The 18,410-nt window shown below is 45.9% G+C and overlaps 1 protein-coding gene across 2 annotated transcripts; it reads left to right on the forward strand.

The window, feature by feature from the left end:
• Nucleotides 1–381: 381 nt before the first annotated feature.
• GRP (gastrin releasing peptide) lies at nt 382–12,065 on the forward strand. 2 transcript variants are annotated; one of them, XM_058277837.2, is made up of 3 exons: nt 382–660; nt 5,956–6,192; nt 11,698–12,065. In XM_058277837.2, the coding sequence occupies exons 1-3, from the start codon at nt 522–524 to the stop codon at nt 11,760–11,762; spliced, it is 441 nt and encodes a 146-aa protein (XP_058133820.1). In that variant the 5' UTR covers nt 382–521; the 3' UTR covers nt 11,763–12,065. The 2 variants fall into 2 exon arrangements, with proteins under 2 accessions (XP_058133820.1, XP_058133821.1); XM_058277838.2 differs by having other exon boundaries at nt 385–660; nt 5,956–6,173.
• The last annotated feature ends 6,345 nt before the right edge of the window (nt 12,066–18,410 follow it).

Consider the following 18,410-nt stretch of genomic DNA (forward strand, 5'->3'; position numbering starts at 1 on the left):
GAGCAGAGCTGAAAGCGTCGGTGGTGTGAGCCCCCCTAGCTCTGGCCACCCCCGGAGTCAGGCCGCGGGGTCACCACTCCCCCTTGCCGGGGCGGAAGGCAGCTAGGGCGGGAGGCGCCCGGGGCGGGCAGTTCACTACTCTGTGTTGGAGAGAAGGCGTCGGGGAATTAATCCGGTGTGGGGACGGCGAAGGGGAGAGGGCCGTGTAGACGCTGCCTCTTCGTCGCTCGGCGCGGAGATGGATGGTTTTCCGGGACGGTTGTCCAGCGCCGCGGCTCGCCAGAGGGAGACGTCAGAGCGCTCCGGGCGGCGGTGGGGCCCCCCTCCTCCCGCACCCCCCCCCCGCACCCCCCGCCCGGGCTTCCCTATAAAGTCGGGGCCCTCCAGGAGGCTGCGGCAGTGGCGGCGGCGAAGCTGCTCCGAGTGCGCGCCTCGCGTCGCTCCTCGGGCGGGCAGAGCGCCCTCACCCCCAGGCTCGCCGCGGCGCCCCACGGGCTCCCCACGGGCTCCGCGCCGGGACCATGCGCGGCCGCGAGCTCCCGCTCGTCCTGCTGGCGCTGGTGCTCTGCCACGCGCCCCCGCAGCGGGCGGCCCCGGTGCCGGCGGGCCGAGGCACCGTGCTGGCCAAGATGTACCCGCGCGGCAACCACTGGGCGGTGGGTGAGTGTCCTCGGGGATCCGCCAGCCGCGGGGTGCTGGCCTCTAATCGAGAAAGGGCCCGGTGTGGGGGGCTGGTTTGCCTCGGACCCTTCTTCCCAAACACCAACGCCGTTCGCCCTCAACCCCACCCCGTCGGTCCCTCGCCATCGCAGGCGCGGATCCAGCACCGCGGCCCCCCGGTCCTTTCCCGCTTTGCGTCCTGCCTGTCCGTCCCACCCTCTTCGCGGGGCACCCGAGCCTGGGCGCCGTTCTCCAAACTAAATCCTGCGTAGAGATCACCTGCCTCCGCAACGCCTCCTTTCAGCGGCCCGACCTCAACCCGGGCCCGCACGGTTCTCTCCTTGGCCAACTTTGGAGAGCGGGGTCCCCGAGCGCGTCTCGCAGCCCCGGTCCACCCCGGTGGCCTCGGTCCCGACCAGCAGGGGCTGGAAACCCCGCTGCGCTTCCGCGCGGGCCGAAGCCACAGGTGCGGAGACCCCGGGCGCTGCGCAGTGCGTGAAACCACCTGCCCGTGGCTCTCCGGAGTTTTCTCAGTCCTTCTCTTCCTTTTGCAGAGATGTTTGTTTTCCTTGCCCTTTTGCCCAGCCCTCCCTTTTTCCATCGAGCTGGCTCGGCTGCTCTCCAAGCTGAACCCCGGCCTCGATGAGCCCCTGTTCCTTTTTACCCCTCTCTGGACCGGCGACTTTGCCCTCTCCCCTAACTTGTCTCCCCTTTCCTTGGCCGACCAGTCCTGCTCTCCAGGCGCCGGCTTGGAAGTTCCCTTGCACCCTGGCGGCGAGGACCGCGCGGTGGGTGGGCAGGGCGCCGGTGGGGTGGCACATTGCCGACCGCGCGCTCACAGCTTTGAGCAGCTGGGAGGCTGCTTCGTGCGCGCCCAACATCATCCCGGGGCTCTCGGCTTTCCCAACGGGAGCCTCCCACAAATGCAAAACGTCCCCCTTCCTCAGAAACCTCCCCTCATGGAGCCAGATTTAAGTTGTGCAACTATTTTCTTAGTCATTTAATTAGAAGCAGGGGAGGGTATGTTGGAAAGGTCCCTGCTAAATCAGATATCAACCGGGTGCAAGAAGGGGCGGAATTTATGGAAAGGGGTACGGCTACGGCTACGGCAGGGGCGTCTTCAGTGTCTCTGCGTTGTGTGTGCTTTGTCAGAGAAGTCCAGAGCTCCCGGTTGCAATAGTTTTCATCCAGCTTAAAAAAAATCACTGATGCTAAAAACTTGCTAAATCTCGGAAGCCCCAGGAAGGGCAGTATTTGTGATCTCTGTGGGAGACACTACACCCAAGAGCCTGATGCACAGAGGAGAGGTTGGGATCAGTGAGGCTGAGGCCCCCTGCGTTTCAAAAATGAGGGATACATAGAAGGTGCTAAAGAAGTCATAGAGAGGATTGGTACTTTTCCTTAAAAGGGCTTCTGGGAACTCAGATCCGGCCAGGTAGTGAGATCCAGCCAACCAGCCAGGGAGGCTGGGAAAGTAGAATGAATCCTCCAGGTTTCCAACCTCTTTTTTGCTCATCCATATATTTGTACTAAAACGACTTCTGTAGACGTCAAGGAGGACAGGGGTTATCAGGGAAGGCAGCGTTTTTATTTCTGATGCAAGTCAGACTTGGTTTGCTGTTATTCTAGAGCATGTCTGTCCCTGGTCTTTTAGGGTGTCTAGCATTTAATCAAACTTCTTGGTGTTCCTTGGGCATTCCTACCCCTAAAGTATAGCCAAAGGAAACAACAAATATGTCCTCAAATGACCTCTTTTTCCTTTTTCTCCTTTGTTGGCTGTGTAGAGTTGAGGAAGAATAAGGGAAAGAGGGAAGTGGAGTCAAAGCCACATTTGGGCCTAAAAATAACATTGTGGTTGAGAAAAAGTTTTGGGGGACAGACATGCCCTCTGTTGCAGTGTGAGCATTGACAAGGATGAATGAGGTTAGATTCAAAATTGAGCTTTCAACTTTCCTAAGCAAATACCTATTTTCCCCATTATGAAGTCGGGGCATTTAGTTTCAATCAAAGCAAACTAAAGTGACACATGATCAGCGTCAGCACATCTTTCCAGGTTTCTAAGTGAACCGCTTCCTCCAGCTGAAGGCAGCTTGGTGAAACAATGGAAAACAGGTTAATAGCTCAACAACTAACACATTCTTTCTAGCTTGATGTGCAGGAAAATGTTTTGTTTGTGAGATGAAAATATCTGTCACACTATAATACTGGTGACTGTCCCCTATGCCTCCGTGAAATGTTCCTAGTTTTGACTGACTTTGGTATGAGGGTTGTCCCAGGAGGATGAATTCTGAAGCTTGAGGATTCAGCCGCAGAATCGTTTGGCATTGTAGAGCCGTCCCAGGAACTGTGAAAGAGTTTGTGGTTCTTCAGTAAAACTAGCTCTTAGACGTGCTCATCACTTTATGTTTTAATGCATGTTTTTCTCAGGTAGGATATTTTTCAAGTTTTTGACTTCAAGAAAATTGATTTTTGTTTCACATCTGCCCTGGTGATTAAAAAAGGCAAAAGCTTTTTTCTCACAAGTTTTTATTTTTTCAAGTGCCTGTTTTTTGTCTGCGGAGATCTTCATTATTTTGATATGGATATGTGACAAATTACAATGGGGGCATGGAGAAGCGGGCATAGCATCAACGTTGCCATGGAGACAATTGTTGACAGTCCCCTGCTCAGAAGTGAAATAAGACTCCAGAAAAAGTGTGCTTCCCAGGGCTGTTATAGAGGGTGCTGTTTCATGACCTGGGGGGTGGGAGGCTGAACACTTCACCCCACCATGTATGCAAATATTAATGTACCACTTCACAAGGATCTGTTGGTAAATCAACCATAGAATAGAGGATTACTTATCTTCCCATTTTAGAAAAGTCCACAAAACGTTTCAGGCATGACAAAAATCTTATTCATTAAAATAATAATAAGACCTCCATTGTCCTTGTGCTTTGCTGTCAATAATGCCTTTCCCATTTCCAGTATCCTAACCAGATGATAGGCAATTAGAGAGGGCAAGAGTGACCAAGGTCATTACTGGGCACATCAAGTTTCTAATCCTGCTTTCCCATCATCATGATTCAATTTCCTTTATATAAGTAAAGCCGAATGCTTTTGCTTCTTCCTGGGAAGTTGTGCAACATAATCACCATTATGGGTGGATGTAAGGTTATTTAGTGAATTTCCGGGCACCAAATTGACCAAGCAGTTGAGTTAAGAGCCAACTTCAGAATTCCAACCGTTCAACTGGGACAGTGTTCTTACTCAGGTCTTGAAATAGTGCGAAGGGTCAAGTCATAAATGACTTGGTAAGTGCTCACATTGCAATGCAGCAAAACCTCATTTTAATGCTCCCCACTATTTATACAAACAATTTTTCTGAGTCACATAAGGAGGCATGATATACTGATATATGATCCCTATTCCTTTTTACAACATTAGAAAGCCTTTTGAAGACATCTTTATTTCTAGACCCCAGGGTGATTTTTAACCGTATTATGTTCTTTGGAACGTCAAAATTACTTGAAGGCAGTATAATGCACTGTATAACAGAGCCTGGACTGTAAATTGATTTTAATTCTAGGACCTTTGCTGACCTTTGCTGGCAAATCTCATTCACCAAACATTATGGTGTGGATCAAATAAAATAACACACGTTTAAACATTCTGTAAACTGCAAACTGTAATACACATGAAAGCTGTAAAGTCATGGTGAGGCTTTCTTTGAAGGGAGTCACTGTTGGTGGACAGAGCTGCTGGGAAGGGGCCTCTTTGCCTTTTCAAAGACTGAAAACTTTCAAATATTATCTCCCATGATGTTTGCCTTAAATGCTTCCATTGCCAGTCAGTATGGGAACCACAGAGAGTTCCTTCCTTTGAGCTTTAAATTAAACAAACAAACCAAAAAACTCCATAGACTTCTTAATATTAGAAATTCAAAAGTGCTGTCAAACCCATTCACAGAGAGATTGGAGAAATCAACCAAAGAAAGTAAAAAAGAAAATGTAAGCATGTTTAAGCAATGGGCTTAAGTGATGAGAATGCGGAGTTAGAATTCCATACTCAACTTCTGACCCTCTGTTATGCTTACTTTCATACATGAATTTCTATGGTTTTAGTAGTTCAGCTTTTGTAAGAGTAGATTTCACTTATTTATATGGCAGATATATGTCCTTGGAGGCCTCTAATAGAGGATTACTGTCCATTTTAGACATCCAGGAAAAAATTCTGCATTGATGTGACTGAGAAGAGTGAGTCAGAACTTGTTTTCAACTTGTGTTTCATTGTGTTCCTAAAACCTGTAATTTCTAAGTGAGGTTTCCTAGTTTCAGTCTGTGAAAATTTTGAGAAAGTTTAAATGAAAAATTCCTTTGGTACATTTGTGTTACAGATAAGAGGAAAGCAACACCTTTTCTTTTTCTTTTTTTAATCACACAAAGAAAAGCATTGAGACTTTTATTTTCACAGTAGCTGAAAATCGAGTGAGGCAGATGTTTAAACTCCGTCATTCAATTGGGAATAGAGTTCAGTGCACACAGAATTGATGATAGAATGTTTGATACGGAAGTTTCTTAGATTTCATCTAGTCCAACCTGTTCATTTTATAGTTTAGAAAATTGAAGCTTGGGGATACTCAGTGACTTGCCAAGGTCACCTAACTAGTTAGTAGGAGTGCTGGGTCCAAATCCAGCATCCCTGACTTGCAATTCTGAATTTGGTCCAAACCAATGCACATTTCTGAACAGGGAGAAAAATCAGTCAGACATTTATGAATTGACTCTTAATAATAAAATGCTATTTCTTCCTCATTTACGGGTAAGTACCACAAAAGTAATTGGTATCCTTTTATTATTTTTTATTATTTCTCTACCCTTCCCTGCCTCCATTGTCTGTTCTTTGTGTCCATTTACTGTGTGTTCTTCTGTGTCTGCTTGCATTCTTGTCAGCGACACTAGGAATTTGTGTCTCTTTTTGCTTGCTGCATCAGCTCTCCGTGTGCGTGGTACCACTCCTGGGCAGGCGGCACTTTTTTCACGTGGGGAGGCTCTCCTTACAGGGCGCGCTCCTTGCATGTGGGGCTCCCCTACGTAGGGGACACTCCTGCGTGGCAGGGCACTCCTTGCGCGCATCAGCACTGTGCACAGGCCAGTTCACCACACAGGTCAGGGCCCCCTGGGTTTGAACCCTGGACCTCCCATGTGGTAGGTGGATGCTCTATCAGTTGAGCCAAATCCGCTTGCCTGGTATCCTTTTAAATTTCTTGTTTTTTAATTCCCCTTGGTTGAATTTGTTTTTTGTTGTTTTTTACAGGGCACTTAATGGGGAAAAAGAGCACAGGAGAGTCCCCGTATGTTTCTGAGAGAGGGAACCCGAAGCAACTAAGAGAGTACTTTCAATGGGAAGAAGCTGCAAGGAATTTGCTTGGCCTCATAGAAGCCAAGGAGAACAGAAGTGGTCAGCCCCCGCAACGCCAGCCCCTGGGCCATCGCCAGCCTACTTGGGATTCAGAAGATAGCAAATTTAAAGATGTAGGTTCAAAACGTGAAGGTAAAACTAGCATACCTGGAGGTGGGGGCCGAGGGGAACTGAGAAGCACTGGAGGGAGGGGCAGTGTGAGAAGGGAAGAATAAAATGTTTATGATGGAGGCCTTCACAGCTCCTACTTTAGACTAAGCAAATTAGTAGGCAATGCCCGTACTACCTTTCTTTTCAACATAACATGTTGTTTTGCTCTTAGCACATCAAATGTCGTTGGTTCCAAACTCCAGGTCAGAAATAAGCAAGTGTGCATGAATGGGATGTGTTTCCAACTGCCAGGCCCTACCGGACGATTTTGATAATGAGGCCATAGATTGTGTAAATCCCAGGGGGTCTACAGATGTGTTTATTTTTGGTGAATGCTAATGGAGGAAAAGCCTATTCACAGAGGTTTTTTTTATAAGAGACAATTCTTGTTTGCAATCTTTTATGCAAAGTAGTATTTCTTCAAATGTGTTCCAAAATTCCCTAGTTTGAGTTTCATCCTAATATTTCAAAATGTATGAAAATAGCTGAGATCCACTGATTCATCCTGTATATGATTTTAGAGAGGATTAGGACAAAAGTAATTATAACAAATGGGCATTGTTTAGGTACAAAGGACTACAATAAGCAGGATAAGGGTGAGAACAATATTTCTAGGAAGAAAGTCAGGCAACTACAAAACGAGGTGATTATCATTAAGTTTTCAAAAGTTTCTGGGAAATTTATGAAAAAAAAAATCGTAATTGCAATAAAGAAAGTAATAAAAGAGCTGATTTTATTGAGTATTTACTGCAATTCAAGTATTGGCTTGAGCAGTTTACCTTCATTTTCTCAGTTCAGGCTCACAGCCGTCTTATGGGAAGGACTCTCATATTCTCTCCATTTTAGAGGTGATGATGCTGAGACTAGTCACGTAGCTTTTGGTGGGCAGAAGCAGCGCAGAAGCAGCACAGAAGCCTGTGCTCAGTCTGCCTTAGACAGTCTGCGTCCTTGTGCATCCTCTCCTGGGGAATGAGCCTCATGGATCTTAAACATGTAGGACGCAGGATGCAGTACCGGCCTTGCTTCTCGCTGTTGCTGACAATCGCTCACATTGCTTTCCCTCATGGAGCTTGGAGAGCTTGCTCCCCCACTTTTTCCTGGTTTACTCTATTTTTTTTTTTTAATTTTTTAAAAAAATGTTACATTCAAAAAATATGAGGTCCCATTCAACCCCACTGGCCCCACCCCCCACTCCCCCCACAGCAACACTCTCTCCCATCATCATGACACATCCATTGCACCTGGTAAGTACATCTCTGAGCATCACTGCACCCCATAGTCAATGGTCCACATCAAAGCCTACACTCTCCCACGTTCCATCCAGTGGGCCCTGGGGGGATCTACAATGTCCTGTAGTTGTCCGTGAAGCACCATCCAGGACAACTCCACGTCCCGAAAATGCCTCCCCATCTCATCTCTTCCTCCCATTCCCCGCACCCAGCAGCCACCATGGCCACCCTTCCCACACCAATGCCACATTTTCTCTGTGGACATTGGATTGGTTGTGTCCATTGCACATCTATGTCAAGTGGGGGCTTAGATTACACATGGATACTGGATACAATCCTCCTGCTTTCAGTTGTAGGCACTCTAGGCCCCATGGTGTGGTGGTTGACCTTCTTCAACTCCATGTTAGCTGAGTGGGGTAAGTCCAATAAATCAGAGTGTAGGAGCTAAAGTCTGTTGAGGCTCAGGGCCTGGCTATCATATTGTCAGTCCAGAGATTCAAATCCCCTAAATATATCTTAAACCCCAGCACCATCTACAATTCCAGTAAAGTAGCATGAAAATCTTGTGAAAAGAGATCCCATCTGAGTCCAGTTCCATCACGCAGAAACACCAGCTCCAAAGAAGGGCCATCTGACATGGCAGTGAACCGCATCTGCCATGACCATAGAACCCGTGGGTCTCTTTAGCCCTCAATAGAACCAATACCTGGGGTTGTATCTACTTTATCTGTCTCTTAGACTCTGCTCAGTTGTGCATAAGGGCATTCCTTCTGACAATCTCCAGACTCTTTTTTAGAGACTTGTAGCCATATAAACTCATTTCTCCTTTCCATTTCCCCCTTACATTAGGTCAAACAGAATTTTGAAGTCATGTTATTATATGTAGACAGGGATATTCTGCTGATCCGCATTGAACCTTTAATTCAAGATCATTTTCTAGTTGCATCTTCAGCTGGTATTTGGTAGTGATCCCTCGGTGCCAGGGAGGCTCATCCCCGGGTGTCATGTCCCACGCTGGGGGGAATGCACTGCATCTACATGCTGAGCTTGGCTCTTTGATTGATTCCCCTCTGCAGAAGGCTCGAGACTGGCTTTGCCCAGCCTCAGCTGGCTTCTCTGGAGTGAGGCTTTGTTTTTCACTACTCTTGATCTACTGTGAATTTCAGAGGTTAAATGCAAGATGAAAGTTGGATTAGTTACACAACGCAGCTAGAGAGGAAGTCTCTAGTAGTCTTTCTTCAGAAAGTGAATCTGAATTCAATCAACAGAGAGAGCACGAAGTGCCACCTTTGTGCCAAGTCCCAAATGATCCCATCACCACAGCAGCACTGTGTTGTAGGCATTACTTGACCAGCGCTCCTCTTTGTCCATGGACCACACCATTCAGAGGGCTTGATGGGTTGTCATTGATTTCTCAGCCCCTTGCAGCCAGGCCTTTTCTTGGTCAAGTGCCAGAGTGGTGGGAGGAATGTCTAACAGCAGTACCTCTCACATTTTTCTGAAGAGTAACAACAACGGCCACCCCAAAGACCTCTAAAATACTTTGTATACATATTGAATGGACTTACCCTCAAAGCCTGTTCGTAACATATCCCGCACACACAATAAAATCATTTTATTAAGAGCTTCTTTTTTTTTTTAATAAACGAGAACTAGCTTCAGTGGCTTTCTTCCCTTTACCAGGCTCTGCATATGTTTGGGAATATTTTGAAAAAAAATTAACTCTTGCCCCCAGGATCAAAATTTTCCTACCAGGTGCAGAAGGATGTTCTCTAAGCTTCCAAGGCAATTAGCTCCAAAGCTACCCAGGTATTGTAGGATTCAGGAGGCAATCCCAGACGGTGACTGCTTCAAAGGGACAATGCTTGCTGTTTACAATGTGGGCTGGAAAGAATGTTACCTTTTAATATTCAATATTCAGGCCTTGATTTTCAACTATGCCTTTTTACGCTGTGTTCTTTTTTGTACCAAAACAATAGGATGGACAAGCCCATCCTATTTTGTTCTACCTCAAGTTGAATAAGTAGGTATTGCACACATTGGTTGCATGCTTTCAGATATATTTTGCAGAAATATGAAAAAATTCAGCAGCTTTGTCTTTGAGTACACAAAACAGTTTATCATGCCTCTTGCTTTGAAATTCTGCTTCAGTGAGTGTGTTGTTATGAAAATTGAACACAGTTTATATCTTGCTCAAAAAGAATTACCAAGAGCATAGTGCCATTAGAAATCCATGTGTCTCTCAGTGTTTGAAAGAAATTTAATAACTTAGCCTAGCCTTGCCAGAATTAGCAGCAGTTTTCAGAGGCTAAAGGACTTTTCTTAAAATTAAAAACTATTCACATGTGCACTCTTCTCCCACTTTAGTAATAAACATCAAGACCTGTTATAAACTCTTCCAGAGCTGTAGTAAGCAGCTCTGAGCATTTTCCTGTGTCTTGATAATAAAGATATTTTCTTAAGGCAGAAAAGATTTATGTAAATGTGCACTGCATATAAACTACTATATCATGGCAAATAAGCTCCAGAACTTTACTAGCATGAAGACTAATAATTTTCAAGGTTAATGTTAATTTTTCTTTTAACTGTGTCCTTCTCACAAACGTGTTAATTCTATTATGCCATTAATGGAACTTTTACTCTGTGGTTTCTGCGACATGAAACAGTGTTCAGATTAGCTCCAGGGCTTAATCTGCAATCCTGGCCTTGGCTGTGGATTGTTCTGGGTTTCAATGAAGGTTTAAGTTGGTTTTTGCCTCCACGGGTAATTTAGCCCCAGTCATTGCAGCCTTAGGCTTCTCCTTTAGCTGGAGGACGCGAAGAACGAGGGCAGGGGGTGCCCTATTGAGACTGTACAGGAAGGAAGCAAGTGTGCAAGTTTGCCCTCACTTTTGAGGGGCTGCTCAGTCGCATTAAATCTATACAGAGAATACAGATATTTTCTTTCTTAATACTTGAAATGCTCCAAAGAATGGTCCAAGTGTAGAAAAAGCAACATGCAATCGAGAAGAAGAATCCTCTGCTTACTCTGACGGTGTCTACCAAGGAGCAGAGTGAAGCCACCTGTCACCTCAAACACAGCCGCCCCAAAGCCATCTGGACCCCTCCGGTCTCCGGGTCCTTGATTTCCCCAGGTTCCACAATGATTTTCTCCCTTTACATGTACATCCATTCCCTTCCCCGGCTTCAGTATTTTGAGCCAGTGGGGGCCTCTTGGGGATCCTTTCTCACTGCCTCAGCTGGTCCCTTGAGGACCAGTGGCTTCTACGGCAAGATGGAGGGCGGCCACTTGAGGCGAGCCAGCAGCCCCCAGGCTCAGGGAGGAAAGCAAAGCTAATTGGCCTGGGTGGGAATTGAACCACAGGCCCTGGCCTTATTAGTACCCTGGTCAAAACAGTTGAGCAGGTAATAGCTTCCCTGGGATTATCAGTAGTTCCTTTATTAGAAACAAATGTCTAGTCTGGACATTGGGGAATCTGAATTGCCAGAGAATCTTGTGAAGAGTAATGAAACTCCAGCCCGGATGGAAAGTGTTTTCTCATCCCAGCGGGGGACAGGTACTGTATGGGAATAAAGAAATACTTTTAAATTATAACTACTCGTTCTTTTTTCAGTCTCAGTTAATTTGAGCAGAACCCACTACAAGCAGGCCATAATAAATTTAGAATTGGTAGAAATCCAAATTAACTCCTCTTCCCAAATTGCCCTCTCTACTGCCATTTACAGTCAGAGGTTTATAATGTGTAATTGGGTAATTAAAAAACTAGCTTTGATTTGTGTAATGAGGCACTGCCCCAGCAAGCAAAATCTGAATGAAAACTTCGCATTCCCCCTTCTCAGCTGTTACTTCAGTAATAAACTACTGGGGATAATACATTTAATTTCCAACGTTGTCAAAGCATGCCTGAGTAATTTTATCTGGATACAAGTTGGGGTTATGTAACAAAAATACCCCAAAATACAGTGGCTCCAGAAAACAAAAAACAAAAAAAGCACAGTGGAAGTCACTGTCTCTCTTGGGCGACAGCTTGGCTCACAAACACTAACGTGCATCAGAATCACCTGGAGGGCTGTTAAAGCGCAGCTTGCTCAGCCCCGCCCCAGAATTTCCAATGTTGCAGGTCTGGGGCAGACCCAAGAATCTGCCTTTCTGTCAAGTTCCCCAGTGACGCTGATGGTTTGTTGGGAATGGATTTGCTTCTAGCATTAGAGTCCAGCGTTGCTAACTATGTTTGCTTACCTCTAATTTTCTTTTAAGGTGGTGGACTCGCTGCTCCAGGTTCTCAACGTGAAGGAAAGCACCCCCAGCTGAGTGGACGATGACAGCCTCTCTCAGGAGCAGAACAAAACTCTTAAGAGACTGCGTTCCAGAAGCACCGGTTCTAGTGGATCATCAAGATTTCCTTTGTGCAAAATACTTAACTATTCTTGTACCTTTCAACCTCGACTAAATTCATGATTTTCAAGCAGCATCTTCTTGTTGAATTTGTTTGCTGGGAACAATTGTCCAAAACGAATCTTCCAAATATTGCTTCTTACCACTCTTACATCTAAGCTATTTGTGAATTAGATCCAAGTCCCTGATCTGTAACCATTTACAATAAAAGCTTAAACCCATTTTCCAAAGGGCAGCTAGCTTTCTTATTTCAATTCCAAGGGAGAGGACAGCGTGGCAGAACTTAATAAACAGCTTGATATTGTAGTTGCATGCTTCTTGGTTGTCAGAAGGAGTTTTTAAGCGCTCTCTTCTGATGGCTACTTACTGACTTCTTACAGTGACTTACAGCCTTGCTAGAGGCTACTGCCAGGACTGCATACTCCTCTTGTCATAACCACCGCTTGGCGCTGACCCTGCTCATCATGTACTCATTTCCGTTTCTTCAGCCTTGACCCTGCACCAGGCACCTTGCCATGTTATTGATGTCCATCTCCTAACAATCCTATAAGCTGAGAATCATTTGCACTTAATAGATGAGGAAACAGAGGATTTGCGAGGTCAGGTGACTTGCCTAAGGTCACACAGTAAATGGAGCAGGGATTCAGGCACCCTAGGTCACCAGATTTTCTGCTGCATTGAAAGGTTTCTGCATTGCCTCACTTTTAACCTTTCTTTATTTCAGCCTAGCAAGTAGCAACTCTTTCTTCAAAATGTTACTGCGGGTCTGGGAGAAGTAGTCCCCACAACCAGATTGCGTCAGCTTTATGGCAGAAGAACCAGAGATGGCGGCCTGGTGGTTTAACACACCAACTTCCATTTTTATCGTGACATTTACACATTAGCAGATTTTGAAGGGTCTTGCCGTATGGTTAAATTCCCTCCATTTAGGGAAATCACATTTGAAACAGTGAGAGGATTCTCTTGCTTCTGTTTTGACTGTCAACTGTGTAAGACGTGATATGTTCTTTCTGATTTCTCTTAAAACAATGTTGATTCACAGCTTTCACAGAGCCGGACCTTGGAAAACATGGGAAATGTGTTTGCAAGGTCCTACCCCCGTCCTGTTCAGGGGCTCAGTTCCCTACCTTGGAACCTCCTGGGTCTCTTTCCCAAGCACTTGGCCCTGAACTGGGTCAAGGAGAGCCTGCCAGGCAGCTGATGGTGAAGGGGTCACAGAAGGATTTGCCCCCCATACGGCGCTCACAAAAATAGCTTCCCCACCCAGGGGAAACTAAGAGTAATGATGGCATTTCAGGCCAGGAGAGAAAGGTTCTGGAACAGGGGCTATTATTGCTCCTAGGATAACCCCTCCCAGCCTGTCCCCCGTTTGGCTTTCTCCCAAGAGTAGACGTGATCCTGTGTGTGAGCAGCAACCATTTTTCCTTCCCACCTTCAGACTGCGAGGCCAGACCAGCTGACTTAGTCTCTTGACCTTGCAGGGCTCCGCTGTCCCAAGCCCGGGCCACCATTTGAGTCCCTTTATTTGATACACTGTTCCCGACCAGGAGAGCTAGCTCGAACCCTGGTTTGGGCTTGTAGGTGCGCCCCATCCCTGCGTGAGCCTCCTGGGCCAGGCAGTTCTTAATTGCAGGTAACAGGATTGGCCTTAGAAAAGGAGGTTCATGAGGGCATTAGGTAGGAAAGGCCAGAGAAACACCCAGGGCTCAACCTACAGGGTCAAAGCCAGGCAGAGCTGATGAGCCGGTGCTGCTGTCACTGCTGCCAGGAGCCCTGAGAGAGCTGCCTGAGTCACCCCTCTTCCACCAGCGTCTCTCTCCACCCGAGGCTCCCTCACTTCTAGATCAGCCCTGTGAGTGTGTCTGACTGGGGGGACGTAGTTCACCTGCCAAACCTAGCTTCAACGGAGGCGGGAAATGTAGATTTTACTTGGGAACATGGGCCCCAAATGGGGGAACCCTATCAGAAAAGATGGCCAGGTGTTCAAAAGATGTGGTCAGCTCCAAAGAACAGAGGTACCCCCCTCTCTATGCCCTCCAAAACAATTTCCTCTCATTTCTGTCCATTCCTACTCTGGAGAACAGTTAGCACCCAGCCTGGGACTGTGGCAAAGCAGGAGCTGGAGGCTGTTTTCCATGGCACACGGGCCAGAAGAGAGCAAGAGGAGGAGTTTGGTTTTAAGGGGTGGCGAGATTTAGAAATCCTTGCAGCAAAGGGTAATCAGGAGAGAGGGTCCAAAAGGGGAAGAACGCATATAATGGCCTTTGGAATTTGTTCTTTTAAAAACCGTCTTTTTTTTAAAGTGCAATGTGGAGGGTGGCTCTGGGTAATTTGGTAGACGTTGCTGATGATCAGAGGCTCAGAAACACCCTGAAAAGGCGTTTAAGTGCTGCGGTAGTTCTAGCCTGACAGCACCCACCTTGCAGTTCCTCGGGGGGATTTGATCCTCACAGCACATTGCAAGCCAGCTCAGATGTGTGGGGAGTAATCTAAATAAAAGGTGGAAATTATATTACTCACTTCCGCAGCCACCGGCTGCTTTAATTAGAAAGCTGTGAAATAGCCTTCAAGGGGACCCTCACCGTTTTGGGCATGCTACAGGGTGAGGTGCCCACCTGGGACCCCAGGTCAGGCCTTCCTCCTCCCTCTCCCTTTTTTATTTTTTATTTTATTTTTTATTTTTATTTTTTATTTTTTATTTTTTATTAAACTGTTTGCTGTTCTGATTGGTTGCCCACCTGTTGGCTCTCAGGGGGCCAACAATGAGGCCTTTTGGTTGGAGTTAACTGGGGCTTCCCTTTGACCCCGGAAAGAGTTCCAAATGACCTCGTAGCCAGGGTCTCAGCGGGGTCTTCTTAAATTCTCCCTCATAGTCGCACGACGGCTGCTACAGCTCCAGGCAACACACCCTAACGGCAGTTAGATTTTTAAAAAGGGAGTAAGCAGAAAAGGATGAGACAGTGTTTGTATCATGAAAATAAAACTTTCTCAGAAGTCCTCAGCTTTTGTCTTTTGGGTGGAACTGTATCACCAACTCTAGCAGCAAAGGAGTTGGGGAATTGTAGTTTTTAGGCTTGGCATCTGCCAAGCTACCACCTGCCCCCCAGAAGCATATTTCTCTCACTAAGGACAAGAAGAATATGGATGTTGGGTGGCAGCTAGCAGCATTTGCCATGTCGGTTATTACAAGAATGACTCCTAGGACTAGTGGGTTTTAGGCCTGACCTGATGGGAAGACTCCTAGAAAACTGATCTCCATGTTTAGTGTGAAATTGCCCTGATCATTGTCTCTTTCTGAATGATGAATGCCAGAAAATCATAGTTATAGACAGTATTCTTTCTTCATGATCTCAACTGCCCTTCTTCTCTGAAAAGAACAGATGGTGGTAAATGGGTTTTGTTGATTAACTATCTTTTATTTCTAAAATTAAACATAAGATATGATACTTTCCTAATATGTATTTGCATGAAAAAAACACTTCATACTGCATAACACCTGCCTTTATATGTGACTATGAATATATATCTATACATATATATGTACACATATGTATGTATATATGGAAGGTATATTTGTACTGATTCATCCACATTTTTTATATACTTTTAAAAAATTATTTTATTTATTCCCCCCCCCCATTGACTGCTTTCTTGTGTCCATTCACTGTGTGTTCTTCTGTGTTCACTTGCATTCTCAGTGGCACTGGGAATCTGTGTCTCTCTTTACTGCGTCATCTTGCTGCGTCAGCTCTCCGTGTGTGCGGCACCACTCCTGGGCGGGCTGTGCTTTTTTTGCGCGGGGCGGCTTTCCTTGTGGGGCACGCTCCTTGCACATGAGGCTCTGCTATGTAGGGGACAACCCTGCATGGCACAGCATTCCTTGAGTGCGGCAGTACTGAGCATGGGCAAGCTTACCACATGGGTCAGGAGGCCCTGGGTTTGAGCCCTGGACCTCCCATGTGGTAGGTGGATGCTCTATCAGTTGAGCCACATCCGCTTCTCCATCCACATTTTATTAGTACCAAAGCAAAGGGTCTGGGACCCAAGAAAACATGGCCTTAATTTTATTTGCCCTGTAATATGACTCAAACTAATTAATGGATAATGAATGAATGTTCCCACCTGACTCTAGATGGAAAAGGACTATTTGTAGTCCTTTCTTTGGCTTAGTTAGGATACATTTGGCTGCTAGTAACAGAAAATTCCCAACTCAAATTGGCATAAAAATAAAAAGATTTGGGAAGTGGCTGTGGCTCAAACAGTTGGGCTCCTGCCTACCATATGGGAGGCCCTGGGTTCATGTCCTGGGGCCTCCTTGTGAAGGCAGGCTTGCCCACATGCTGTGGAGCACTGCCCAGTCCTCAAGTGCTGCGGAGCACCGACTCAGCAAGGTGACGCAACAAAAAGTGGAGATAAGCAAAAACACAGAAGGGCGTGCAGTGAATGGACACAGAGCAGACAACAAGGAAGCTGCAAGGGGGGGAATAAATAAAAATAAATACAGACACAGAAGAATGCATAGCAAATGGACACAGAGAGCAGACAGCACACAAAAAGCCACAAGGGAGGGGATAAAAAAAATTTATTATTTCATATACAAGAACTCCAGAGCTAGGAGGAATTCAGGATTGTTTAGTTCAATTTAATTAAGTGACTCAAATATATTGTCAAGATCTTTCCATCTTCCACTTCAATACCAGCATGTCAGATTTGTCCTTAAACTGACTTCTTTCATTGTCACAAGATAGCTGCGGGAGCTCCAGGTATCACATCAGACATGACAACATTCAGAAGAGGGACCTTCTCTTTTCAGGCTTTTCCTTATTAATAATGACCAGTCCTTTCCCAGGGGCCTTTAGGTTCCTCACGTCTCAATGACCAGTTAGATCACAGGCTTGCCCTTAAACTAATCATCGATGAAGAGAATCAAACTACTATGTGATTGGCCTCATCTGATCAGAATTTACCAATGAATTGTGAGGGGAAGGGGCAGGCACTTAAAATGAAGACTCTCAGTAAGGAGGAAGGTGGAATTCATTTGGACTGGACATCCAATGGTATCTGCTACAAGCATGAACTTCACTTCTGGTGACCTCACATAACCCTGGTTCTATAAGCATAACAATTTCAAAAATTTGTAACTGCTACTACAGATGTTCATGTAAAGTTCTTTTGGCTAGTTTTAAGACCAGGAGTCTTTAAGAGCAAGAAGCAGTCCATTCCCCTTGCTCAAAGCACTAACGCTGCGAGAGCTGCCAGGCTGCTCCTCTCCTTTGTCTGGGTGTCTCTCCTCCTTTACTCCTTTCTTTGCCCAGCAAGACAACTGGCCGTTACTGTAACAACATAATTGCTCCTCTGACTCCACTACTGAAATAAATAGAAATGAAAAGGAAATAAAGAGCTTCAAATTGTGCTCTTCTCAGCCTGGCAATTTCCCAAGATGCCTCAGCTAGAGACAGCTGAAATGGATGGGTCGGGAGTTGTACTCGATTTTTTAAAAAAACAGGCCCAGGGCAGATTGCAGCAGGAGCTCCTTTTCTCTCACTTAGCTACTGAGGATGGTGGGAGACGAGATACGTGAATAACATAAAAAATAATTTCATTCAGTGGTCAGGACCTGGCAGCCTGCTGTTCAGATGCCTGGCCTCTAGATATGTTTGCCTGGACAATGTCTAAAAAACTAGAATTAGAGACATTTAAAAATTAAGAGATTTCCCATAAAAGTCCAGGTTGCAAGCTTTTATAGAATTAACTCTGCCACTGGGCCTTTTTTCCATGTAGATGGAGTATACATTCTCTGCTTTGCCACAGTCCCCACCATGCCCTAGCACATACCCCCAGCTGCTTTGTTTATGTTACCTGCCTGCCCTCTCTAGGCCCATGGGTTTATGACACCAGTTAACTTAAATATGTCAGAAGTGAGGAAGGAGCTCCATGGTGTTCAACAAAATTGCTTTAATTCTTGTTCATATTTGTGATTCTCTAGTTGCATGTGTATTGTTTTAGAAGGGAGTTGGCCCACATCCTATTTGCTCTCCTCGCCGTTTGTAAACGTTCACTCCTCCCCAGGCTGGTCACTGTGATAAGGAAGGAAGACTGTTAAGGAGGCCGCTGCACGACTAGGCCGTGCAAGCCGTTCTGGCCAGTCCTCAGAACGCAAACAGAGGCTGGAGCCCGGAGAGCCTACTAAAGAGTTCGGACTCCGGCAATCTGCTACCACACACTCGGGGGCTGACAGCATCCTGTGTATCTCGAAACAAACCGAGGTGCAAACCCGAAAGAGAATCTAGTTGAGCTCCCACAATAAGGAGCCAGCGTAGCCCAAAGCGCAGCTTGAAATCTCTCTGCTTTGCTTCAACGAATTTTGTGGCACTTTATGTATTCATGAGATAACCAAGGACACAATTTTCATTAGAAGCAATAATCACTAGAGATTTTAACTTCAAATATAGAAATTTTCAGTGTTCTCTGAATAATGGGATTGAGAGCGGTTAATCGTGCTTAAGAAGAGACTCATGTAAAAATGAGAGCCACTTTGTAATGTTCTGAAGACACCAGTGAATGTCTGATTCCTG

Source organism: Dasypus novemcinctus, chromosome 16 (assembly GCF_030445035.2).
Source record: "Dasypus novemcinctus isolate mDasNov1 chromosome 16, mDasNov1.1.hap2, whole genome shotgun sequence".
Lineage (NCBI taxonomy): Eukaryota > Metazoa > Chordata > Mammalia > Cingulata > Dasypodidae > Dasypus > Dasypus novemcinctus.